This window comes from Urocitellus parryii, chromosome 5 (assembly GCF_045843805.1).
Source record: "Urocitellus parryii isolate mUroPar1 chromosome 5, mUroPar1.hap1, whole genome shotgun sequence".
NCBI classification, from domain to species: Eukaryota; Metazoa; Chordata; class Mammalia; order Rodentia; family Sciuridae; genus Urocitellus; species Urocitellus parryii.
Genome location: NC_135535.1, coordinates 14,980,785 through 15,008,037, shown reverse-complemented (window position 1 = coordinate 15,008,037; position 27,253 = coordinate 14,980,785). Strand labels below are relative to the sequence as shown.

Genomic DNA, 27,253 nt, shown 5'->3' with positions numbered 1-27,253 from the left:
TGGAATTTGTCTAAATGGAATATCTTTTTCCATTCTTTTACTTCCAGCCTGTAAATGTAAATGCCTTTGCCTAAAAGAAGAGTCTCTTGCAACAGCATATAGTTGGATTTTGTGTTTTTTAAATGTTTTTTTTTAGTTATACATGGACACAGTAACTTTTTTTTTAAGTTGTAGTTGGACACGATACCTTTATTTATTTATTTATTTTTATGCAGTGCTGAGGATCGAACCTAGCACCTCACATGTGCTAGGCAAGTGCTCTACCACTGAGCCACAAACCCAACCCCAATATCTTTATTTTGTTTACTTATTTTTATGTGGTGCTAAGGATTGAATCCAGTGCCTCACATGTATGAGGCAAGCGCTCTGCCACTGAGGTCACAAGTCTAGCCCCTGGATCTTGTTTTTTTTAATCCACACTGCCAATTTTCTTTCTTGGAACTTTCAGACCATTTACACTCAAAGAGTTATTATGGAGAGATGTTTGTTATTTCCTGACATTTTTATTTGTTTCATATACTAAATTTAGTCTTAGTTTTCATTTGCTTAACTCTTCTAGCAAGCTTTGTCATTCAGGAGCTCTGAGATTTGTTTTTGAGTTTTTCTGTGTATAGTATTTCTTTAGGTATTTTCCAGAGTGCTGGCTTAGTGGAGTCATAGATTCTTTTAGTTTATTATTTTTCTTGAAAAGTTGTTATTTCTGCTTCAAATCTGAATGAGAGCTTTGCCAGATCTTGGTTGGCAATTGTTTTCTTTCAGAGCTGGATTATCTCATTCCAAGCCTTCCTGGATATTAGAGTCAGAACTAAAATGTCAGAAGTATGCCTTAGTGGTTTACCTCTAAATGTGACCTGATGTTTTTCTCTTGTGGCTTTTAACAGTGTATCCTTATTCTCTATGTTAGGCATTTTGATTATTATGTGTCTTGGAGAGGTTCTTATTTGAGCTTGTCTATTTGGAGTTCTACATGTATCCCATAGTGGCTGTGCATCTCATTCCTAAGGTTTAAAATTTTTTTGCTAGTATTTCATTGAAAAGGTTCTTATTGTCATTAGCCTGTATCTCCATGCCTTTTTCAATTCCAATAAATATTTTTTAAAAATATAGTTGGACACAAAACCTTTATTTTACTTATTTTTATGTGGTGCTGAGGATCGAACCCAGGGCCTTGCACGTGCTAGGCAAGCATGCTACCAATGAGCTACAACCCCAGCCCCTCCAGTGAATCTTAAGTTTGATCTAATATCACAGAGGTCTTGTATAATCTGATTTTTTTTTTTTACTGCTTATTGAGTATTCAAGTTTACATACCTTGTCTTCAAGGCCTGAAGCTCTGTTTCCTATGTAATCTAATTTGTTGATAATATTTTCAGTTGAATTTTTATCTGACTTATTATTAATATCTTTCATTTCTAGGAATTCTGATTGGTTTCTTTTCAGAATCTCTTTTTATTGGAATGTCTTTCATCTTCTGTATGTTTTCTCAATTTCTTCCTTGCACCTTCTTTTAGCTCATTAATCATTTTAATCATCAATATTTTATAGTCTTTTTCTGGAATTTCATATGCTTCAATATCTGTGGGCTCCTTTGTTGGGGGGGACTATAATTCTCAGGGGAATACTTGTTGGCCAGTTTCCTTATGATTTCAGAAGTTCTAGACTTGTACACTTGTTGAGATAGATTCCTTTCTTCTTATGAGTGGGTCCTTTAGTGAATAGTCCTGTGCTGTCAGTTTATCTGAGTGTCAGCACATTAATTCAATGCAATCCGAGTGTTAATTTCAACCTCCAATGCTTCTGTGAAAGGAGAGAGTACAAAGGTTGCCACTGCAGAATTTATTTCCCTCTTGAAGAGCTGCTGCAACACTGTAGAGTCCTTTGAGCCACCATCTTCATTCTCCTTGTCATTTACATTTTTAAAAGAAGTGGCATGTGTTTGTATAGGTAAATAGCTGGGCATGACACAAAAAGACATTAGTTTGATATTTATGGAATAATTTTAAATTCAGCAAACCAGACTGACCCATTTGTTGCTAGTGACTCAAATATCATAAGTGGTATTGTCTTTGAAGATATGATTTCTTGAAATGTTGAGTAAGACAGTAAAATTATGAACAAAACAAAGTACAGTTTTCTCTTGATTTATATATGTCATTCCAGGAAAATTCAGTATACATTAAAATTGTGTAAAAATATGTATATGTATCAATGGACTTAGGCTCTCAAAAATAAATGTTTTAACTCACATTAAACATGTGATAGAACATATGAAATTATGTGGGATTCAAGACAATTATTTATTTTGAGCAACTAATCTGGAACAATGAAAAAAGAATTCCAATTTTGGCCTGTCCATACAAATTCCCTAGCTCCCTTCCATTGTGACAACCAAAAATGCCTCCACAAAATTTCTAAAATACCTTCTAAAGATTGATACTGCTCATTACTTACATTTTGTTCACTGATTTATGAGAGAAACAAATATAAATGAGGTTACAATGCTCATAGAAATTAAAATCTGGAAAAAATACTTTATGTGTTGCACATAATATATATAAATAAAATAGAACCTGCTCTGATGTAACAACATATGATATAAAATGGATACCATATATCTACTGTAACAATCAGGAAGGAACAATCACATTTGGATTTCCCCCCTTTTTTTGATAGGAGAGAAATTTGGGCAAAAAAATTATGATTTTGGTAGCCAGAGTGAGAGAATTATTGGCCACTGGACTGTGACTAGGTATAGTTCATCACTTTCTAGTGCCCAGACAATTCCTGACCTATAGAAGTTCAATAAATATCTATCCAATGATTTTTTTTAAAAGAGAGAATGAGAGAGGAGAGAGGGGAGAGAGAGGGAGAGGGAGAGAGAGAGAATTTTTTAATATTTATTTTTTTTTAGTTTTCGGTGGACACAACATCTTTGTTTGTATGTGGTGCTGAGGATCGAACCCGGGCCGCACGCATGCCAGACAAGTGCGCTACCGCTTGAGCCACATCCCCAGCCCCTCTATCCAATGATTAATAAAATAAATAAATGAACAAAGGCAGGAGAAAGATATTTTTAAAACTTGATTTAATATCCAGTGGAGAAGAAAAATGAAAGAGAAAGATTATTCTCTGTAAGTCTATTTTTCTGGGTACTTTACATGTTATATTCCATATATAACTTTACATGTTATATATGTTCTGTGAGACAAAACTTCTACTTATTCATTTCTTTTTTTTTTCTTTCTTTCTTTCTTTTCTTGTTTGTTTGTTTGTTTGTTTGTTTGGTACTGGGAATTGAATCTACCTCTGAGCCCCATCCCCAGTCCTTTTCATTTTTCATTTTGAGACGAGGTCTCACTCTCATTCTTAAGCACTATGGATGTGCTTAACAACTTTACAAAGTATCTGATTTTTTTAAAATCATGGAACGTGAAATTTATCAAGTCCATTTCTGAGCTCTGTTAGGAAATAAAGTAAAAAAAAAATTATCTAATCTGGATGTGTCTGAGTCTAATGTTGTGCTCTTTGCACTCTATCATGCTACTTTCCTGTGGAACATGTAATCATCTAAAATGTTTTGGAAAATTAATCTAATAGCTTTAAGAATATAAAAATAACATTTGAAGAAAACATTTGAGCAATGTTTAGAAATAACAGGTGTCAATCAAGAGGATGAAGGAGGAAAGGAAGAGGAAACAATATATTTAAATGAAGAAAACTTTTAAGAGCTGTGGGGAGGTGGTGAAGGTGGCTGGGAGAATAGAAAGGCTATTGGTATGTTTTCTAAAATAAAATGATTATTTACCTCTACAAATACTCAAAGTCCATGTTAAAAATACTGGTTATTAATATGTATTGTTTAGTACATTGGATTAACATACCCTAACAGAAATAACCAACAACAAACGGACAAAATGACAGCAACAAAGAAAACTCCTTAAAGTAATTCACAGGGCTGGCCAAACAGTAAGAAAGCATAAGAAGTGAGCAGGGTGCCACAGTCAGCTATAGTCTTGAGGGCTTACAGAGCCCTGGAAAGCCTGCACTTAAAACAGGTTGAGGGCTGGGGTTGTGGCTCAGTGGCAGAGTGCTTGCCTAGTATGTGTGAGGCACTGGGTTTGATTCTCAGCACCACGTGTCAATAAATAAATAAAGGCCCATTGAAAACTAAAAAAATATTAAAAAAAAAAAACAAACAGGTTGAGCAGGATAGAAAATAAAGCCCAAGGCCCCTCCAATAAGGAAGTTAATAATAAAATATGGCACAATTAGAGTAAATCCCATGATCAGAGTTAATATCACCATTAAATCAAACATATTGTCATGGATACTTTGATATGATATGATGAGAAGACCATTTCACCTCTATGATATTTTCCCAAAAAACCATAACCCCAGCCTTATCATGAAATAAACATCAGGCACACTCAAACTGAAGACCACTCTATAAAATATAGGAATAGTTCACAAAACCATAGAGGTCATAAAAAACAGGGAAAGCCTGAGCAACTGTCACAGAGGAAATGAAGGAAATAATGACTAGATGCAATGTGGCAATTGTGCATGGGATTCCAGAACAGAAAAACAATATGAATAGAAACCTGAATAATGTCTGGAGTTTAGCTAGTACTACAGTTTCTCAGTTTTGATAAATGTCCCATGGTAATCTAAGATATTACTATTAGGGGAAACTGGTAACAGAGAATACAGAGGCTTTCCATTATCAGTGCACATTTTCTATCAATCTACAATTATTAAAATAATTTTTATTAAAAATATTGTCCCAAGAATTAATCATCTCAATGAAAATTCATGGAATTTTTGTGGTCCCCAAAACCTTGAGTGTAAAAAGTCCTTGGTTTTCAGGACTTTAGATTAACTATTCAAGGGGATCACCTGCACACATATGCAAGCAGGTGCCCGGCTCCCCTGACCCACCAACAAATCCTCTCTGGATTCTCAACTTTAACCTATGCTTCAAAGAATTGCCACAGAAATGTTCCACTAAAAATCAATTAGTCAAAAAAGAGATAAGGAAGAAAAACACAATCTGAGTTACAGAATGAAAGATGTGAAATTACTGAGAGTTTTCCAGAACTGCTGAAAGATGTCAATTTAAGAATAAATCCCAAGAAAAAGACACAAGGCAGGAGGTGGGGTGTGGTGGAGAGAGAAGAAGTAAAGGATAAAGAACAGATAGAAATGGGCAGAGATGCAGAGAGAATGTGAGAAGATGGGGACAACGAATTTTAGAAAATACCTAGAACTGAATGACAATGAAGAAAATACAATGAAAACTCGTGGAATGCAACTGAAGTAGCACTGCGTTAGTCCACCATGTGTTAGTTACAACAACAAAATATTTGAGATGATAAACTTAATTCTGGAGGTTAGGGTACAAGATTGAACATCCCATTAGTTTGGGCATCTGGTTGGCAAAAGTGGGCACACATGGGGTCCTTAGGGACCCCCAAACCAATGCTCAAATCATAGCAGGTAATTGGGAAGAAACATAGGTTTTAATACCTACTAGAAAAGAAGACTTAAACTAAGTTAGAGAAACAGTAGAAAAAATCCTAAAAAAAGCAAAAACTAAGGGAAATGTTAAGATCAGATATAAAAGAAAATAGACATTCATCATGGAAAAAAATCAAAGTTATTAGACAAACAGACAATATAAAATTCTGATAAGAGTACTTCAGGAAAAACAGGAGAGGGCAAAATAAGCAATATTATGAGTAAAAGGGGGAAGGCATAATCTCAGATGCTGCTGGAATTAAACAAAAATAAGATATATGAATAATTTTATACAAATTAATTAGAAAGCTTAGATGAAATAGATAAATTCCTTACTAAGACTGATTCATGAAGAAATTTATATCTTACCAAATGAATTCATCCTTTACAGAGGATTCTCAAAGAAGACAGACAAAAAAAGAACACATCCCTCAATCTATTTTATGAAGTTAGACTCTTCTTGACACCAAACCAGACAAAGACAGTACAACATGAAAACTACAAACTGATCTTACTCACGAACACATCATATTAGCAAATGAAAACCAGCAATATGTAAAATACATTACATATCATGATCAAATTTGGCTTACTTTTAGAATTTTAGGTTACTTTGATATTTAAAAAGTGGTTATTGTGATTCATTACCTTACTCAAAAAATAAAGGCGAAAAATCACATGAGCAATTGAGCAGATGCAGGAAGAACAGCAACAAAAACAATTTCAACAAACTAACACTAGACAAACTGGGACCAGAAGGTAACTTTCTCAATCTGAAAAATTACTTTTAGAAAATATCATGTTTAATGGTGAGATTCAGAAAGCAATTCCTCTAAGACTAAGAAGAAGACCAGCATGCCTGTTGTCATCACTTCTCTATTCAGTTTGGTACAAGGAGGCCTAGCCAGTGTAGTCACAGAAGAAAAAGAAACACAAGGCAAAATGATAGGAAGAAACAACACCATGGTTATTTATAGATGACAGGTATATTGATATAATCAATGTAGAAAAAGGCAGAAAAACATTAGAATTAATAACAGATCTGGAATTAACTTGAGCTAATATAATCTATGTAACTTCTTTCTGAACTAAAAAATTACAGAGCTATTTATAATCTAGAAATCTTATCCTTGACTAATTTTAGAAACTACTGCATCGTGACTCCACCAGGTTTGGCCAAATCAAGAGTAAGCTATACTTCTAGGCTTTAAAGGATTTACATACAACTAAATAACATCTGCCTAACATGTACGATAAAGCATGCTTTCCCAGAACATAATGTTTTTCTGTAGCCTAACAGTTTATTTTAACTTTCTATCCTTCAGAAAAAGACGAATAGTGTTAAAAAATAATTCTAATTTTTGTTCTGTGATCTAGCATATGTAACTATTAAAATTTGTCTGAGGCTTGGCAAATGGCCAACATCTTTCTTCTCGTATTGACATTACTGTAAAGAGAGAGAGCTACATAATGCTTCACCCACTTATCTATCAAACATTTTTTGAGAAACTACTGTGTCCAAAATTGTTGTTGATCCTAGTAATAAATGAAAAAAAAACTCCAGTGTTTAGTGTCACAAAATTTGCATGTTAGATTATAAATAATGACAATGATGATAATATCTGCAAATGTTTAGAACATATATCAGATACTACTCTAAGTACTTTACATGAATATACACTCAATAACTTTTTGACAGATACTTCTTTGGTTTACAAATGAGAGAAAGGAGGGATATAAAGGTTAAGAAAATTTCCCAAGGACAAATACTAAAGTGGCAAGATCAGGATATTAAACTTAGTCAGTTTTAGCTTAAATTCCAAGCTCCTAAACTACCATCCTATATTTCAATGGTGATAATTTCTATGGAGAAAACCCAAACAGGGTGGAGGAATATGAGAAGGTCTAATTTTGCATAGTATGTTAGTCAGCTTCCCATCACTATAACAAATACTTGAGATAAATAAACTCATAAAGGAAAAAAAGGCTTATTTTGGCTCACAGTTTTGGATGTTTCAATCCATGATTGATTTGCCCTATTACTTTAGGACTGTGATAAGGCAGCACATCACGGTGGAAGTGTGTGACTGGAGCAAAACCAATCACCTTAAGACCCAGCAATGAAAGAGAAAAAGTCAAAGGGACCTAGGTTCCACAGTTCCCTTCAAGGGCACACCTTTAATGACCTGAAGACTTCCCACTTCTTAAAGGTTAAGACTCCCACCTCTTAAAGGTTCCATTATGGGCTGGAGACCAAGCTTTAACAAGAATGTACCCCAGAACCTCTGGGGTAAATTCCAGATCCAAATTGTAGCACACAGGAGAGTCACAGAAGGTTAATGATATCCAGCTGCCCTTCAAACACCTCTCTTCGAAGGTTACCTCAAACTGTATCCTCCCACGTTTCCCAATCTCAGTTAATGATTCTACTCTTCAGGCCAATGTGTCCCCTATTTGGTCTGAATAGGACAGTATTATGCTGCAATAATAAATACCCCCAAATCAGTGGTTTGACAAGGTGAGCTTTCACCTTGCTTATATTGAGTTCACTGTAGCTCCAGACAATTATCCTCTAAATGGTGTCTTTGCCATCCCAGTTGTTTTGATCTTATGGCTCCATAATTTCAACACATGTCTGCCTTACAAAAGGGGAGAACTAGAGAAGCATACAGGTGCTTTCCAGAGCTTTTGCCATGAACTAGCTCATGCCTGTGATACCACTCTTAATTGATCCATGAGGAAGATACCCTCATAACCTAATCTCCCCTTCAAATTCTCACCTCCTAATCATATTACAAAGGCAATTACACTTCAACTGGAGTTCTGGAGGTGACATTCAAATCATAGAAGTATATAAATTGTGAGATACACACACACACACACACACATAATTATATCAAAGATGAGCAAGAGTTAAATGAAGTCAATGTATCTTAAGGTCTTGGTGTTGTTAGAGAAATGGTAAAAGTATTAATTTACACTAGACTTTAGGATATCAGGTATGTGGTGATTTCTAGGTAACTTCTAAAAAATATTCTATGTAACCAACCAAGAATGAAGAAAAATGGCATAAGAAAAATATTTGATTTTTCATCAAGGAACTGCAAATTAAAACCACAATGACATCATTTCATCTTGTCAGAATGGCTATTATCAAAAAAGATAAAAAGAAATGCTGGCAAGGATGCAGAGAAAGGAGAATTCATACACATGTTGCAGGAAACAAATTACTATAATCATTATGAAAAACAGTATAACAGTTCCTCAAAAAACTAAAAACAGAACATATGATCCAGGTATTCCATTATTGGGTATATATTCAAAGAAAATGAAATGAAGTATATATGTCTGTTGCAGCATTATTTAAAATAGCCAAAACATGGAATCGATTGGGGCATCTATTAATAGATGACGAGATAAAGAAAATGTGATATGCATACACAATGGAATATTATTTGGCCATATTGTTGCAAATGATAGGATGGAATGAAATCCTATCATTTGCAACAATATGGGTGGAACTGGAGGATGTTACATTAAGTAAAGCCAGATATAGAAAGAAAATACTGACATTTCCCATTTATATGTGGGAGCTTAAAAAGTAGGTCTCATAGAAGTAGAGTGTAGTAAAGTGATCACTAGAGAATAGGAAGGGGAGATGAAAGGGGGATAGAGGGACGATGGATAACAGGCATCAAAATACAGTTACATAGAATCAGTTCTAGTGTTCTGTAGCACAGTATGGTAACTGTGGTTCACAACAACTTCTTATATATTGTGTAAAGAACTAGAAGAGAGGAGTTGAATCTTCCCAACTCAAAGAAATAATTAATGTTTAAGGTGATGAATATGCTGATTACCCTGATTTGATCATTACACATTTTAAACATGCAATAACATATCACACTGTACTCCAGTAATATTTTCAATTATTATGTGTCAATTTAAATTTTTATCACACTGTACTCCAGTAATATTTTCAATTATTATATGTCAATTTAAATTTTTTTAGATTAAAAAAAGAAACCTGACATAAAGAAATATTACAAAATGAATTACAAAGAGCTAAAGAGATGGAAAATATGAAGACATGAAGATTAAACATCTAAATAAATTTCAAAGGAGAAAAAATGAGGTCAGGGAAATATTTGAAAAAAACAACAGTTGAAAATTTTTTCAGAACTGATAAAATGGATATCAACACATAGCTTCAAGAAGCCTTATAAATCCATAAAAAATAAATACAGAAGAACATCTTGATTTGTCATGGAAAAAACTGCAGAACATGTCAGAGAAAAGATTTTAAATTAGACAAAAACAAATAATATATACTATCCTCAAAAAACGAATAGTGGAAGTGACAGTGACTATGACTAAGAATGTCTCCTTAGAATTCTATACCAAATAACTACCTAAATAAATGGTTAAGTAAATAATGGCCTTATAAAACAATGAGAATATATGTTGTTTTTTAATAACAAAAAGAAAATAACCAAGGCTGGGGATAGAGCTCAGTTGGTAGAGGGCTTGCCTCACATGTATAAGGCCCTGGGTTCAATCCCCAGCACCATGAAGGAAAAAAAAAAAAAGAAAGAAAATAACCAGAAATTAAATATTCAAGTCAGAAGAAGGCCAATTTGGATACATGTTTTAAGGACCCTGTATCATCTGTTGAAGTAATAAAATTATCAATTAACTTTAGTCATGGATTGGTGTGCCTCTGGTAATTTATAGGGTAAATACTAAAAAAATAGCTAAAATAATATATGATTTCCAAGGTAATTTTTAAAAAATTTCACTTAAAAACCATGTTGGAAGAGTAGGATACACATGTAACATTTTTACTGAAAATATATTGGACCATAAAAATATCTAAACAAATTTCAAAGAATTGAAATGATATGCAATATATTCTCTCACTTATGTAGTTAAGCTGAAAATTAATACTAAAAGGAATAGAAAACTACATGTTTATTAAATATTTTAAATAAATAATGAAGAAAATACTTCTAAATAATTCATGGGCCAAAGGGAAAAAATTATAATAAAATTTATAAAATTATTTGAACTTAAAGACAATAAAATATCATAGCTAATATACGGTAGCAATTGAAGGAATATTTACACACCTAAATTTGTATTAGAAAAATGAAATGGCTAAAAATTAATATTCTTAGAACTTATCATATTAAGTTTATTTAGAAGGAAAAAAATGGGTGATGTTAAAGAGATATAAAAATAAATCCACCATAGAGATCAATAAAATTGTTTTTTGTGAACTTCATCAAGACAAAAAGGAAGAAGACATAAACAAGCAGTATTAGAAATTGAAATATGCAAAATGAACATAGATGCTACATATATTTAAATCAGACACAGAAAATTTTAAATGGGTTTTAATTTCAAATAATAACATAGGTTATTTAGGCCAGTGTTTCCACTAAAACAGAAATAAAATACTGACTAAGATAGAATAGATAAAATGTCTCCCTAAAAGCAGTGAAGAGCTGACAAGATAATAAGGAATTACCAAACCAAATGCTAAGTAGAACATATAATCAGCTTTTGCCCCAAGAACATTTGTTACTCCCAGAGAACCCAAACAGTGGGTTCATACGCAAGGTGAACAGAGGTCAAAGCCCAGGATCAGCTCAAGACACCCTGAAAAGAAGACACCCTAAAATAGTAATCCAAGATACTAAGAAGCTACATGTCTCCAGAGAAGGGGTGAAACAGAATAAAATCCTCCTCTATTCATTGTGGTGAGGCTGAAAAAGAGGGGGAAGGCCAAATTATATTGTTATATTGTGTATATGTATGAATATGTAATAACAAAGTCCACCATTATATTCAACTATAATGCACCAATAAAAAATATGGGAAAAAAAAGAAAAAGAGGGGAAAACAAAAGAAATGATCTATAGACTGTGAGGCACTGAATCCCTTAGGTGGACCTGTAATCCAAATTTAAGTAATCAGTGTGGTGCAAGGAAGCTCAAAACATAAATTTATAGTGCCCTGGGTGGTAGTAACTCTAATACAACTATGTAGTTCAGTTTAAATTCTCTATGGAGAAAGGAATATCCTGGGCCTCAGGAAGTTCCCACAGACGATTTTCAGAGACAATGAGAAAATCTTGAAAGCAGCTGTGAGTCCAGGGTAGGTGACAGATTACTTTTAAAGGAGTAAAAGTTCTCAACAACAACAATGGAAACTAGAAGACAGCATAATATTTTAATAAGATCGGAAACAAATCCAGCAACTTAAAACTTTATTCCATCAAAATATGTTCCAAGAATTAAAACAAATACATAGACATATTTTGATAAAAGAAAAAAAGATTTGTCTCCAAAACATGTCAAAGTAATTACACATGACTGTCATGTAAGCAAGAAAAAGGAGAGGAAAGTCACTAGATTAGGTGCCTTTCAATATAGCATGGGAAACAGTTATGTCAGCACCAAAACATATTGTAAAAAGTACTGTACAATTTTTGTAGATAAGATTAAAAAATTTGAACTAAGAATGAAAATGGGTAAAAGAAAGCCCAATAAATGCCAAGTAGAAAGATTTTCAAAGTACCTGTCACATATGCATCATTGAGAAATGACACATTAAATTACCATGGTTTGGAAATTATCTCATTTGTGTCCCCTAAAGGTTCATGTACTAGAACTTGGTCTCCAGGCTGATGGTATTAAGAGGTGATAGATCTTTAAGAGGCTGGGCCTAGTGGAAGGTGATTAGGTCATGGGGCACCACCCTTGGAAAGAAGTCAGGTAACTTTCAGAGCATCAAGTTAGTTCTCTCATCAAGTGAGATCACCCCATTTGCTTGGCCCTTTCTACCTATAGCCATTTCCCTTTCCACTTTTACACCAAGTTATGACACAGTGCTGGTAAGGGGATCTTACCAGCATAGTACCATGCTGTTTGATTTTTCTAGCCACCACAATCATGAACCAAAATAAGCCTCTTATTTCTATAAAATACCTAGCCTCTAGTATTTTGTTGTAGCAATATAAAACGAACTAAAACTGATGGGTTGGCAAACCAGAAAGTGATATAACACAAAAGTTTAAAAAGATGAAGTCTTTCAGTGGCACATGCCTATAATCATAGCAGCTCAGGAGGCTGAGGTACGAAGATTATGAGTTCAAAGCCCGCCTCAGAAATTTAGCATGGCTCTAAGCAACTTACCAAGATCCTGTCTCTAAATAAAATATAAAAAGGGCTGAGGATGTGGCTCAGGGGTTAAGTGGCCCTGGGTTCAATCCCTGGTACCAAAAAAATAAAAAATAAATAATAAAAGAAAGTTCTACATATCCAATTATGAATGAGAATAATGGGAAAGAAAATAATGATCTGCAGTTGGGAAATAAAAAGATGCCTCTTTCTCTCTCTCTTTACAGGAATTTTCTCATAAGTCCAAGTTTTAAAGATGAGAGAATTAACACACACTTCAAAATTGCAAAAATAAAAACCATTATGTTAGCAGGAATGTTAAATTTTAGATTTTTTTAAAAATGCTAAAGTTGACAATATAATCCTTTTAAAATTAATGCTAATGGAAAGAACATTAACAAGGAGAATTCAAGCCCATAACTAAGAAAGATATAATATTAATAAAAAATAAAATACAGAATGTCCTTTTCCATTAGCTCCTGGTAAACACACACACACTCCAACAATAAACTTTAATAGGAATGCACAATCCTAAAGAGTAAATAGAAGTCTAGGATATATGTTTTGGCAAGAGAAACAGAAAATCACAGATAGAGTGAATGAGCTCAATGAGAAGAGTCAATCACAGAACTGGAAATGAGAAAATAAGCCTGAGTTTTAAAGGTGGATATATGTAGGGGAGTTTCTAAAAGACATAAGCTTATAAGTTTGCATGTTAAGATAATCTCATTTCATGTTCTGACAAAATTATAAGACTAATACATACATGACAAGGTTAATGATGATATATTTGGTGAACAAGACAGAAAATTATGAACTGTTAGCAATATTTTAAACTATGGATTGTATCCCATAGTATACTGTTGAATGAGTAAATGTTAACCTGGAATTGAAGACTCTAATATTGAATATACCATAAAGTTTTCTGTACCTGTACATCTCTTGACAATGTAATCATTACGTTCAATTATACAAAGAAGCTAGAAAGAATTTGAAATGCAATCAATCATGTTCTATATTAAACTATAAGCCCAGACATGGTCTGGGCAAATAGTTTAATCTCACTGGACCAATTTTCCCATCTGAGAAGTAGAATATATCAGTGTCTTTCAAGCTTTTTGAGAGTGAGTCATAGTAAGAAAAATGATCCAGTACAATTAATCATGTATGTGTATATGGGACTAAAACAAAAAAGTTTCATAAAATAACTTGCTCTTATTAAGTTCCTTGATATTTTCTGGTCTATTTTATTATTTTTAATGTATGTTATAATACACAAAATTGATTTCATAATCAAAGAGGGACATGAAAAATAATATGCTAGGCTTCTAAAGTTATCTGTAGCTCTACAATAAATATTTCTTTAATTTAGATACTGAATAAAACATATTAAAGGATATGTTCAGATATATATCAGAGGATATATATCTGAAATAGTAACAATGATCTCAATGATAAAATTCAAAATAATACTAAATAGCTGAATATCAGTTGAAAATAAGAGGAATACATACAAGTAAGGCTCTAAATTTAAGTTCAGAAATTTCCTCAACAAGTATACAGAGCCTGGAAGCAAATCAAATGAAAAAGTCGCTAGGACTTTTAGTTGACAACAATCCTGTTTTATCTTAGTGGAATCTGCCAGTCTACCTATTCTTGGATCACAAGTAATGGATTTAAAAAAAAAAAAATTTATAAACAAGTATTTTGGTACTCTGGAATCAAAAAAAAATATGAAGAGTTTAACCTGGATCAGTACTTTTTAAAAATCGTATTTAATCCTCTAACAATATGATATAGGTAATGCTATGGTTTGAATGCATCACCCAAAAAGAATGTGTTGGGACTTAATCTTCAATGCAACAGTGAAGAAGTGGGACTTTTAAGAGGTGGTTAGGCATGACTGGTTTAATGGCATCATCCCTGGAGTGGTTTTCTTAGAAAAGGACAGGTTTGGCCCCCTCCTGTGCCAGTGTGCATTTCCACTTGTTTTTCTCTCTCCTGCCTCCCTTTGGTTTCTCTCCCTTCCTCCCACCCTCTCTGTCTTTTTGCAGTGGTATGATGCAGCAAGAAGTCCCCATAGATGCTGGCCCCTCCATCCTTGACTTCCTAGCCTCCAGAACCAAAAGTCAAATAGATTTCTGTTCATTATGAATTACAGTCTGTATAATTCTGTTATAGCAGCATAAAATGTACAATGGTAGATACTATTATCTTTACTAAATATAAAGAAACTATTCAGGAAAAGCTAAATATCCTACCTAGATCACAAATGTTAATGGATGGAACCAAGTGTTTGATCCAGGTCTTTTTGAATACAATCTATTCAGAAAATCTATCAGTGTTTATTAAACTTTCTATTTTTTTTAGAACAAAAAATTTATTTGATTATAATCTGGGGCAGACTCAAGTGGTCTTGAAAATGTGCTTCCTAAACTTTCTATTCCTTATTAAACTTTTTATTAAAAATTTCACCTAAGACTTTAATGGTTATTTAGCATATAAACCACCACTAAATTTAGGTAAACAGAAAATCTATAAAATGATTAATAAAAGATAAGCATTTTAGTTAATAATAATAATGATGATGATTATTTACTACCACAAGATTTGCAGCCAGTGTTTCGTGTGATTCTCCTTGGACAGGGAAACGGGGGTCTTTCAATACCAAGGTTTTTCTTACTTGGAGATGGGTAACCATTTTAAATACTTCAAATGTAACTCAATGACTGTATGACCAATATGATTCTACAATATGTATACTTAGAAAAATGAGAAGTTATATCCCATCTATGTATGATATATCAAAGTATATAAGTGCATTCTACTGTCATGTATAACTAATTAAAACAAATAAAAAATAATAATTTTAAAAAATCCTTAAAAAAAAAAAAGTAACTAAAGGCTAGGTGCAATGGTGCCTACCTGTAATCCCAGCAGCTCCAGAGGCTGAGACAGGAGGAGCACAAGTTCAAAGCCAGCCTCAGCAACACCAAGGTTGTTGAGTGAGTGAGACCCTGTCTCTAAAATACAAAATAGGACTTGGGATGTGGCTCAGTGGTCGAGTGCCCACAATCCCCAGTACCAAAAAATAAAAAATAAAAAAAATCTAACTCAATGAATTTTCAAAAAGCTGACAGTTTACAGTGCCAATTTAGGGAACAGACAAATGGATTCTTAATACAATTTTAGTTGTATGTGGATTTAGAAAATATTTCTTCAAATTCTGTTTCAATATGTAAACATACAAAATTTAGTTAATATAGTCATTAGAATGTCATTGGTTTAAACAAATGATTGTAACTATCAAGTGATCGAAACAATCAAACTTGACCATCAAGCCATCCACCTCAGTTCTATATTAGAAATCCTGTTATCTTCAACATTAAAAAATTGTATTTTGGCCCAATTCAAGAAACTATAATGTATCCTTAAGATATACCATTTAAACAAGCCACTAGCAGGACCACTGTGTGAAGAAATGTTTTCTTTTTATCCTTTATTTCAAAAACACACATAAGCACCCTTTGTCTACATATACTTCAGAGTGGGAAATCTTTCAAGCAAGCTAAGAAGACTTTCACTTTACTGTAGTTTTAATCATCTTCATTTACACTATTACATTTACAATGAATCAAGATTAGAAAACAAAATGTTGACTACCAACTATTTTTTTTCTGAATAAAACAATGTTAATTACATTAGATACAAATTGTGTTATTCTATTACCACAACTTAGTCCTTCCCTTGATGCTCAAAGCTATTACTATATTAATACTGGCATACATTTTTTTCTAGTCTAAAATGGGTAAAAAATTAATTGGTACACTAAAAATCTTGTTGCTTGTGTTTTCAGTGATGAACAATAAACTATCCAGCACATTTCCCTCTTACACACACCACATAAGCACAAATAGCTAATTTCGGCAAGTTGGTGGTTTCATTCAAATGTAAAGCAAGCATATAAGTGCTCTTCAATTTACTATGGGGCAACATCCTGGTAAACTCACTGGTAAACTGAAAATGCATTTAATACATCTAATCTACTGATTAGCAACAAAGTACACTGTAGAGCACCAGTTTTACTCTCATGATTGCGCGGCTGACTAGGAGCTGTTGCTCACTACCACTACTCAGCATTGAAAAAGAGTATCACACTGCATATTGATAGTACAGGAAAAGATCAAAATTTTATAAGTAAATCTTCTACTGAGTGCATTTCACTTTTGGACCATCATAAAATTAAAAAATTAAACTGTCATAAACTGAGGGACATCTGTATATTCAAGCCAGTATTCAATAGTATTGACTCTTCCACACTGTATATCCCTAATATATAACATGCAAGATATCATACAGAAAATAATATTGTCAATAGCTTATTCTGCCTCTTCATATAGAAGGATACATATCAATATCTTTATAACTGAATTTCAATCTTTTGGGCAACATATCCCTACTTCATAAGAAGCGTATTAGTGGTTAATCTTTTTTTTTTTCAATTTAAAACTTCACTATCATTGGTTTCTTTCATATTTGCTATATGATGATATTTTATATATGAAACTACTTGATTTCATAAAAAATGTTATTCTTTTTAAATTAAATATCAGTGTTTCATGGTGCTAGCATAACATCCTCTTTTCATTTGGCATAATATTCTCGAGGTTTATCTGGAAGATGACAAAGAATTTTCTGCTTTTAAAAGGCTAGTATTCCATTACTATATATGACGTACTTTACTTTTTTTTTTTTTTTTTGCAGTGCTGGGATCAAACCCAAGGACTTGCACATGGTGACTAAGTACTATACCACTGATCTCTATGAGATCAGTTTTACTCTATACCACTAATCTCTATGAGATCAGTTTTAATCTATTCTATTAAGGCTAGAAGCTTGATGTCCTAATTGATTTCCACTAGGTCCTACCTCTTAAAGGATTCGCCACCACTTTTTACATTATTACACTGGGGAGCTTCCAGCCAAAGAACCTTTAAGGAGCAAGCCACATGAAAACCACAGCCCTTTCAAAATTTATTAAAGAAAGTAGAAAGTAAACAAGGGAAGGTAAAGAGAGAACAAGAAAGAAATGAATGACAAAGGAGGGAAGAAAAAATTAAAGAGGGAGGAAGGAAAAAAGGGATAGAGGAAGAAAGAAGTGAATGTGTAACCATTGGTACAGGCAAGAAGGATTTGTACTGCTATTAATTTTCTGCAACTTAACATTTTTCCCTTTTTACAGAGTCATAAAACAGGCTAGTCAGTCAAGGACAATGTTGCATATTCCTTGATCAGAATCATATAGTCCTGAAGGGTCCTTTAGACAATATCTAGCATTCCTGATATATGGCAATTTCCTTTGTCCACTTCCAAGTCCTTGACAATTTTCCTGCCTAACTATCAAACTCAACCTAACCAGCACAACACAGACAAATTCTTGTCATACGTGGTTCCCATGATAACAGCACTCTTCTGGCTCTTCTTCTCTCTCTCTTATTCTCCTCTCTGTCATCAGTTTCTCTTTGTCTTAAGTATTCACCAAAGTTTTGATTGGGTCTTACTCTGTACAGTCTCATACAATCATGCTTCACCTATTACTCATCTAGGAATTACTCTCATATCCACAGCTCTAATGTCTACAGTCCCAGAAATGAATGTCCATTTCCCTATGTTGATATCTTAGTAGTAATTCAAATTCACCAGTGACCCAAACTGAATTCACTATTTTTTCTCATCTAAATATAGTCTATTCCTGTGTTCTATAACCTAAGCCCATATTATCTTACATTAGAATTGTTGGACAAAGCCTCCCTTGTATCCTGTCTCTCTTCTTCACTCAGCTGAAGTTATATTTCCCCAGAGGTCAAGGCTTTTCTGAATTGTACCATTTTCTGATCTGAGTTCTTATATAACAGGCACCTGTTGTTTCAGGGTACCCACAAATTTCCTACTCATTCTACTTCAGTTGAGCTGCTTCCAGCATTGCGGAACACAACTTCCACCCAATTGAGCTGCTTCCAGCATTGCGGAACACAACTTCCATCCAGTTGAGCTGCTTCCAGCATTGCGGAACACAACTCCAGTTAAGACAATCTGAGGCTCACAATAACTGGTTCAAAAACTAGTCCCAACAGAGCTACTAAAGTGCCATAAAACTTCTACTAACACTTCCAGGACAGAGGCACACACTTTTTACTGCTGTAATTATATTGTCATTGCTGTATTTAACCACCAGAGGACAGCCTGCTTGAGAAGCCAAGGCAAATAGGAATTTGGAGATGAAAAGAGAAATCTGACGCTGGTGACATCTTTTGAGTCTTAGCATCAACAAATGTTCAAAGCCAGTTTCCCCAGGATTGTTCAATTACACCTCCCAATAAACTCTTTTGTTTAATCCTGTTTGGCCTGAGCAAACAAATGAGTACTAAACAATACTCCCTATCTTTTCATGCACATGATCGAGCTCTACCAGCTTCCTTGTCAGTATCAGAATATCATGCTTTTCCTTGTGCTTTTCCTTCATTCTGAAATTTTCTTCCCTATGCTTGGAATTCCCTTCCTTTCATTCTTTGCTTATTAAGATTATTTCATACTTCAAGGATCAGCTCAAATGTCTAGATGAAACAATTACCCAAGCCTGGAAAAAGCAGCAAAGGACCAGATTATATAGGGATTCTAAACAAATCTATGGCTTTTTTCATCTTTAACCAAAGGGTAAATAAGTGTCACAGAAGGGTTTTAAAACATGAATGACATGATCATATTTTTTACGTTAAAATACCACTCTAGTTGTTGTACAGAGAATGAATTAGAAGAGGACAAGATGGATAACTTATAGGCTACTGAAATAATTTGGACAAAAAAAAAAAAAAAAACCAAAAACAGTGACATGGGGTTAAGAGACAAATCCACTGTCACCATAATGCATTTGTGTAATTATTTTATTTCTGAATAAATCTCCCTCTGTACTGCAAATTTACTGACGGCAGAAATATTATCTGTGGACTATCACTCACGCACATTAGCAAAGTAATCAGCACATTCTTTGTAGGGAGTCAAATACTTGTTAAATAAATGGATAATATAATCGACCTAATCCATAAATTGAGCAACTTGGTAAATGGTAGTATCATTTACTGAAATACAGGAAAAGTAAGTTTGAGCTTGTTTGTTTGTTTGGGGGCAAAAGATAAGAGAGAAGATGAACTTTCTTTTGAGCAAGTTGAGTTTAAGTTAATATAATAAATGCAACTAAATATTGGAGAAACATACACGGATCTGGGGATCATGAGAGAGAGCTGGGCTGAAGATACTGACTTGAGAATTTGGGGCATAAAGATGGTAACTAACTTCATGAGAAGGGATGAGACTGTCTATAAACATGTACAATGAAAAGTGAGTGTATATCAAAGACCTCAGGGGCATTTAAGGGCTGAACAGAAAAAGAAGAGAAGGAAGAACACCAGTAAAAATTTGGCAGAAAAACAAACATAGGAGGGTCTCTAACTAAAGCCAAGGCATGAAAAAGGTGTGGCAAAATGTATCACATGTTGAGAAAAAATCAAGGAGTGAAAAGTTTAAAAGTGTCCTTTGGATGGAAAAACACTTTTGGTAGAGTTCCGCCTGGGGAGGGTAGTGTACAGCTACAGACTAGTTCTAAGTTGGTTCAAGGGTAAGCAGAAGATAAAATAAAGGAAATCAGCAAGTTGTAGCCATCTTGTTCAAGAAATTTAGTTATTAAGGAACTGAGCTACACAGTTACAGGAGAAGAACATAGTCAAGGATACATTTTTGTTCCTTTGTTGTTGTGGGCTTTTTTGTTTTGTTCTATTGTTTCACAGAGCTTGATTTTATGCATGTTTAAATGTTGATTGAAAGTAACCTTTAAAAAGAGGATAAAACTCTTTTTATCTCTCTTTATGAAAAAGGTGAGAGAATAAACAATAATAATAATAAAAACCTGAACATAGCATTTGAAATGGATCCCAGACAAAAGGAATGCTTCTGAATTGAGATGGCAATATCTCTTCCACTGAAACCATACACTAGAAAGAGCAGGTAGCATTTATAGATTCAGTTACTGAAAAATCAAGAGACTGTACATATGATAGCTTCAACCGTGTAATGAATATATTGAAGTTTAAACAATGAAAGTAATCTGTTCATTGGAAATCTTTCTAAATTATGAGTTTAAGGTATACGTTAGCATCTAAATGAAATAAAATAATTTCTCCATCCCTAAATCCTAGACTTCTAAGGAAAATTTAAACAATCTGTATCAAATACCAACTATGCTTCAGAGAATACAATAAGGGCTCCTTCCCCATAGCTTGCTTATTTCCTTCAGGGATGTTTTCACATTCTGCTTTATTTTTCTCCATTGCATTTAACACATTCTGGCATACATTTGTTTAGGTATCTGTTTTTTCCTACTAGAATGAACACTCCAGAAGGGCAGAGACTTTTTTTGCTTTATTCACTATTATAAAACCTCTGTTAAGTAAGAAAGAAATGATTATATGAAGACTACAACTGCTATTGACTGAATGTCATGCACCTTCAAATTCTTATGTTGAACCCTAATCCCCAATATGAATAACACTGAAGAGATGATTAGGTCACAAGAACTCTATCCCCAGGGGTGACTTTAGTGCCCTTAGAAAAGAGGGTGAAAGGAGCTTATTCCCCCCATTCTATCATGTAAAGACATATTGAAAGTGCCACCTATGAAGAAAAATGCCCTCACCAGACACCAAATCTGCTGGTGCCTTGACTGTGAACTTCCCAGCATCTGGAACTGGGAGAAATAAATCTCTGTTATTCATAAATCACCCATTATAAGGTATTTTGTTATAGCAGCCCGAACTAAGATAATACCAGTATTCACAAATGAAGACAGTAAATGCTAAGAGTATATGAGAAGCATACTAAAAATAAGATTTCAGAAGACTTATCATCCCCAGGCAAGGTAATTTTTTTAAAAAAAGGTATTATAGAAATGAGGTATTTGGGTTGGGCCTTGAGAAGGAGGGCTGGGATATATCTCAGTGCTTGATAGCATATGCAAGACCCTGGGTTCAACCCCCAGTACTGAAGGGAGGCGGGGAGCAGAGAGAAAGAAAGGAAAAAAAAAAAAAAAAAAGAAAGAAAACCCTTGGGCCTCTTGGCTAACACTTCCCAACTTCCCAGTACTAAGAAGCCACTATTCTACTTTGTTTCTACATATTTGCCCACTGTAAACATTTCCTATAAATAAAAGCACATAATATGTGGAATTTTGTGACTGGCTTCTTCACTTACCAGGTTTTCAAGGTTCATTCACATATGTTGTTGCATGTATCAATACCTCACTCTTTTCATGGCCAAATTACAGTTTAATATATAGATATTCTGTATTTTAAAAAATTCCATTAATCTATTGATGAACATTTAGGATATTTCTACCTTTTGATTATGACCAATACTTCTGTGAATGTTGGTGTATACGATTTTATAATAAAATTTTGAGTATAATTTTTGTAAGATGTTAACTTTCATTTGTTTAAAGTATTTTATTCATTTGTTTAAGTACTTTATTCTAAGACAATGTTCTTTAAAATTGCTTTAATGTTAAAACATTGATTTTAAACAAAATGATGGCAACATCAAAAAGTAGTTTTGTTATGTACTTTTCCAGTAAAATAATTTTTAAAAATTTATTTCTTGACCTCAAAAGTCTATAGAATTCTGATTAAAGAAAATAAAGCCTCTAAGGAAAACTAAGAGTTTTACCCCTGCTAGGGTTGAGGTCACATTCTATAAACAGTAGGAAATGAGATGCAAAAGCAAAAAGGTAGATTTTGAATGCCAATCTAAGGAGTTTGGGTATTATAATAAATAGGAAATTAATAAAGTTACATAAATATAAAATAATTGGCTCTAGGGCACTCTCTTTCAAAAACAGTAGGTGACTTACTAATATACAAAAACCACTGAACATGATGTAATGAGTCCTTAGTAATCACTCGAAAAAGACTTTTGCCTCTGATACTACTAAAGCCACTATAGACAAGATTACAAAAGACCTCAAAATACTAAATCCAAGTTTAATTTTCAGTCTTCCTCTTATTTGATCTATCAGCAGCATTTGACATAGACAAAAGAGTCTCTCCTGTCAAACACCATACTTTTAGGGATGGGGATGTAACTCAGTAAACAGCAGTTGCACAGCATGTGTGAGGTCCCCAGTGCCACCAAAAACAAAACAAAACAACAGTAGAAACAAGCAAACAACACCATAGTCTTTTTGATTTCTTACTTTGTTAGCAGGTCCTTTCCAGTACCCTATACTGGTTCTTCTACACAATTTTCGAACATGAAGAGTACCCAAGGCTCAATCTGCACACATTTTTATAATATTTTCATACAGTCTCATGGCTCCACCATAATGAATCTTCAATAGGTTGAGGATCTAGGGCTGCTTTGTTTTTTCTGACCCCCCACATTCCTAGAATAGTAGATGCTTGACAAATATGTGTTCAATACACGAATGGATGAATAAATGACTATGTATATTATCTATAAACTAATAATGCTCCAATTTATACTTGCTGCCTGGATCTCTGTCCTGAGCTTCAGATATATCCAACTGCCTATGTGCTGTTTCCACCTGGATGTGTATAAAACATGCAAACTTAAAAGTCCAAAAGAGAATGCCCATCATTCTCCCAAAGGCTTCTCTGATTGGCTTCATTTTTTTCTTAGCAAAGTGCAGCTCCAATCCTAGTTCCTCTACCCCAAATTTTGAAATAATCCCTAGTTCTTTTTCTTTATCTCACATCACGTACTCAATCTACCAACAAATTATGTGTACTCTGCTTTTAGAAAATAAGCAGCATCTGACTACTTCTTATTACTTCTGCTATTATCACTTATGGTACATGCCATTCTCATTTCACCTGGATGAATGCAATGGTATCCTAACTGGTTTTCCTGCTTTTTGTCCACCTCTACTCTCTAATTCAGTTTGTTTTCAGAATCACAACCAGAGAAAAAATTTTTTTCAAACTTAAGCTAGATCACGTCACTTCTCTGCTCATAATCCTGCAATTATTTCCACTTCACTCTGAGTAAAAAAGCATAAATCTTGGTAATTGTAAAGCTCCAGTCAGTCTGGCTTTATGACAACTATGACCTCATTCCTACTACTTTTCCCTCACTTATTGTGCTCCAATTATACTGGTTCCATCAGTTGTTTTTTTTCCAAAGGTCAAGCATATTTTCACCTCAGGGCCTTCTCCTTTTGCCTGTACTATTTCCCTTGATATTTACATCCCCTCATCTCTTTGGGTCTGCTGTCACCTCTGTAATTCTTATACTGATCATTGATATTTAAAATTGCAACCCCATACCTACTCTTGTTTTCCTTATCTCTTTTCTCTGCCCTATTTTCCTTCACAGCACTCATCACCAGCTAAATAACTAAATATATATTTTACTATCTGGGACACAAGCTTGAAGAGGAAGGACAAGGCTTTTTACTCTGTTTCATTCACTACTACGTCTGACATTTAAATCAACGCCTGGCATATAGTAAATGATCAGTAATCTGTCCATTGAACAAAAGCTTTCATTTCCACCAGGGGGCCTAACAATCATCTAGCCTGGTTTTTCAGGAAAAAAATCATAAAATATCTCTAGGATTTCTTCCAGTTCTCTGATCCCTAGAAGGATTGTATTTTGCTAGAAAGAAAAACTGTGCTTTGTCTTGTCAGCCACAAGGAGGAGTTGAGAGGAAGAGCTGAGCAAACATCAGATTATGTTGTTTTCTTTGCTTTTTCTACAAGTAACCTCAAGGGGGAACAAAACTGGATTTGGAGTCGACTGTACTGAATGAATGATTTTTCTCCATACTATTTCTGAGTTACCTAGACACACAAACGTAAACATTAAAAGACCACAATCCTTTCAACGGCCACAATGAGGCCAAGGGAATCAATCCACAGCCCACTAAGATCTGGAGGGTGTTAAATCGTTAACGCCACCACTAACACAACTCCATAAATCCCCGGGAGGAGTTCAGCGCAGGGACATGTCATTTACCTCTGAAGGCCGAGATGTTTTAAGTCGTCGGTTACTCTCTGGCCTGAGAACTACTAAATCAAAAATTCCACTTCACCTTGAAAGCACCTACAATTCTTTAAACGGTACGAGCAAAGCGGTCCTGGTTCTAAATCCTCAGATTCGGCCCATCTCAAAGAATTCACGCACACCTGATTCATTTGACACCGAAATCAATATCCCACGAGCTCTGGACTCACCGCCACCTGTTGATGCCCACATTGGAGGAGCCCGCGAACCAGGGGTCGAGGATGTAGACGCAGCGGATGGTGTCCGCGCCCTGGATGCACTCCTTCAGGGCGGGGTTGTCGTGGAGCCGGAGCCCCTTTCGGAACCAGTGCACGGCGTTCACCCCCATGCCCGGGGCAGGCGGGTCACCACCGACTTCCTCCAACGCAGCAATTCAAAGCAGGAGGGTCCGGCTCATAACCGACACCGGCGCTTCCAGGAGAACCGCCGCACCCAAGGAGTGAGGAAAGGGCGGCAGAGCGGGGTCAGGATAAAAGGAATCCGAGGAGGGGACGCGAGAAGGCGAGGGCGCTGGAGGCGCAGCTGGAAGATGAATGGAGGTTGCCCGGACGGCGGAGTCCCCGTGTGACGCCCTTTAGGAGCCGGCGCCCGCTGCCATCGCCCGGAGGAGACGCATAACTTCGAGGGCCTGGGACCCCCGGAGCGCCAGCCAACTCCAGGAGCTCGAGCCGCCACGACGGCCCGAGCTGGCACGGGCAGCCCCAGGAGGTTCGTCACGGAAACCTCGCCCCACCAAGGCGGCCCGTGCGTAGAAAACGGCCCGCCTCAGCTGAGCCCCGCAGAGGGTCGGGAGACGATTCAGCCTCGGCTGGCGGCGCTGCCTCTCGGCCCGAGAGCGACCACGGAGGACCGAGGCGGTGGTCGGGGCCGCTGGACGGTTCCCGGCCGGTGACCGGTCCCGAGGCTGCCCGGGTGACTCCACCGCCTCGACCGCCGCGTCAGCGGCCTCGGCTCCGCCCCCGGCTCCTCATTGGAGGGTGCACTCCCCACGTGACCCCCGGCACCTCACGTTTCTGAAGTGTGTTTACTACGCTGGCTCTGACTGGGGAATCTGCTCGCGCTCCAGTCGCTTCCAGAGAGGCAGCAACAACTTCATCCCCCAAAATGTTGATCCTTGACCAGATATTGGGCTCCCTGCCTCTTCCCCTTTCCTCAGCCGCCTGGTCGCTGTCCCCTGGAGGCACCCTTGGTGACCACAGGCCCTTGGTGAGGGGGAGGCCTAGCCCCGCCCCTGGGGGCGGTGAGCGGCCACCATTGGCTGAGACTTGCCGAGACCCGGATGAGCACGGGGATGCGGGGAGCTCGTGGGCGCGCGCAGTGCTGGGGAAGGCGCGCGTGCGCTGTCGCTGCGGTCCAGAGGGAATGCGGGCTCGCGCGTCAGAGTGCGCGCGTAGCTTTCTCCAGTGGGACGTGGGGAAACCCTGGAGACGGTTCCGAGTAGTCCCGAGAGTTAACTGTGGAGCTGGAAGGGGAAGTTGGCGTGAAAGGAAAACCGTAGGAGGCGCCACTTAACGTTGCCGGGCCAAACCATGTGCTTAAATCCCGCATTAGCCGGAGAACCCCGCTTTAGAGCGTGCGGCGCCTGTAACCATTTCTGTTCGGGGCGGCACCCCCGTTTGTACTGGGGGAAGGGGGTAATCGGCAGCGCGGGTGCCAGGCATTCCAGAACCTCCTGGGATTTCTTAGTACTATCGACATGCCATGAACTTGACAGCCCTAATCTCTTGCACAGAGTGTGGTTTACAGAGAGAGCTCTTCTGACTACTGCTGCCTTCTCTTCCAAGGGGCAACGCACTGCAGGCCATGCTGTGCCTTAGACATGCCCTTGTATTCATGCAAGGCTTACTTAGGGAATGAAACTGGCACTGTCCACACAACTGGAGGTACAGGAGGTAATGTTCTGAGAAGCCAGCCCTCGTGGAGTTAACATTTGTCTCTTACCCTGTATATGTACTATTTTTTTCCTCTATAAAACGCTCCACTTTGGAGTCGGCTACTCACTGCAACCACCTTTGAGCATCTAGTGTATGTCCTTTTGGACTTAAAAGCTACCCAATTTGTGAAAATATTTCTTAGCCCTAGGGCAGATTTAAGAGCTCTCCAAACCTTTCTGATATATATATATAAACTTATCACACTATTAAAAATATCAATAAAAGTACCTATTATAATAGTAATACCTGCTCAATAATAGTACTTATTGTCAAAGTATTTCAGATTTTCTCCAGTGTGACCTCACAAGGACAGGGTCTCTATCCAGTTCATTTTTTGTATCAATACCCAAAACAGATCCTGACTGTGGGTTCAAAAGCTAATTGAATGAATGAATACTGCTGGCCACCACTGTATTTGGCAACGGAGGGAGGAGGAAATGGAAATTGTTATGGGTTGAATTGTGTCTTCTCCAAATTCTTAGAAATCCT

The 27,253-nt window shown here is 36.0% G+C and overlaps 1 protein-coding gene across 3 annotated transcripts in view; it reads right to left on the bottom strand.

Moving 5' to 3' along the window:
- Cry1 (cryptochrome circadian regulator 1) overlaps positions 1–26,035 on the bottom strand; it is a 58,669-nt gene extending 32,634 nt beyond the window's left edge. For 2 of the 3 annotated variants that reach the window (XM_026397793.2, XM_077798751.1), the window contains exon 1: positions 25,001–26,033. In XM_026397793.2, coding sequence (XP_026253578.1) covers positions 25,001–25,158 — 158 coding nt within the window. In that variant the 5' untranslated portion in view covers positions 25,159–26,033. Of the gene's footprint in view, positions 1–25,000 lie in introns of all 3 variants that reach the window. The other variant, XM_026397801.2, reaches the window with a different exon arrangement.
- Between the last annotated feature and the right edge of the window lie 1,218 nt (positions 26,036–27,253).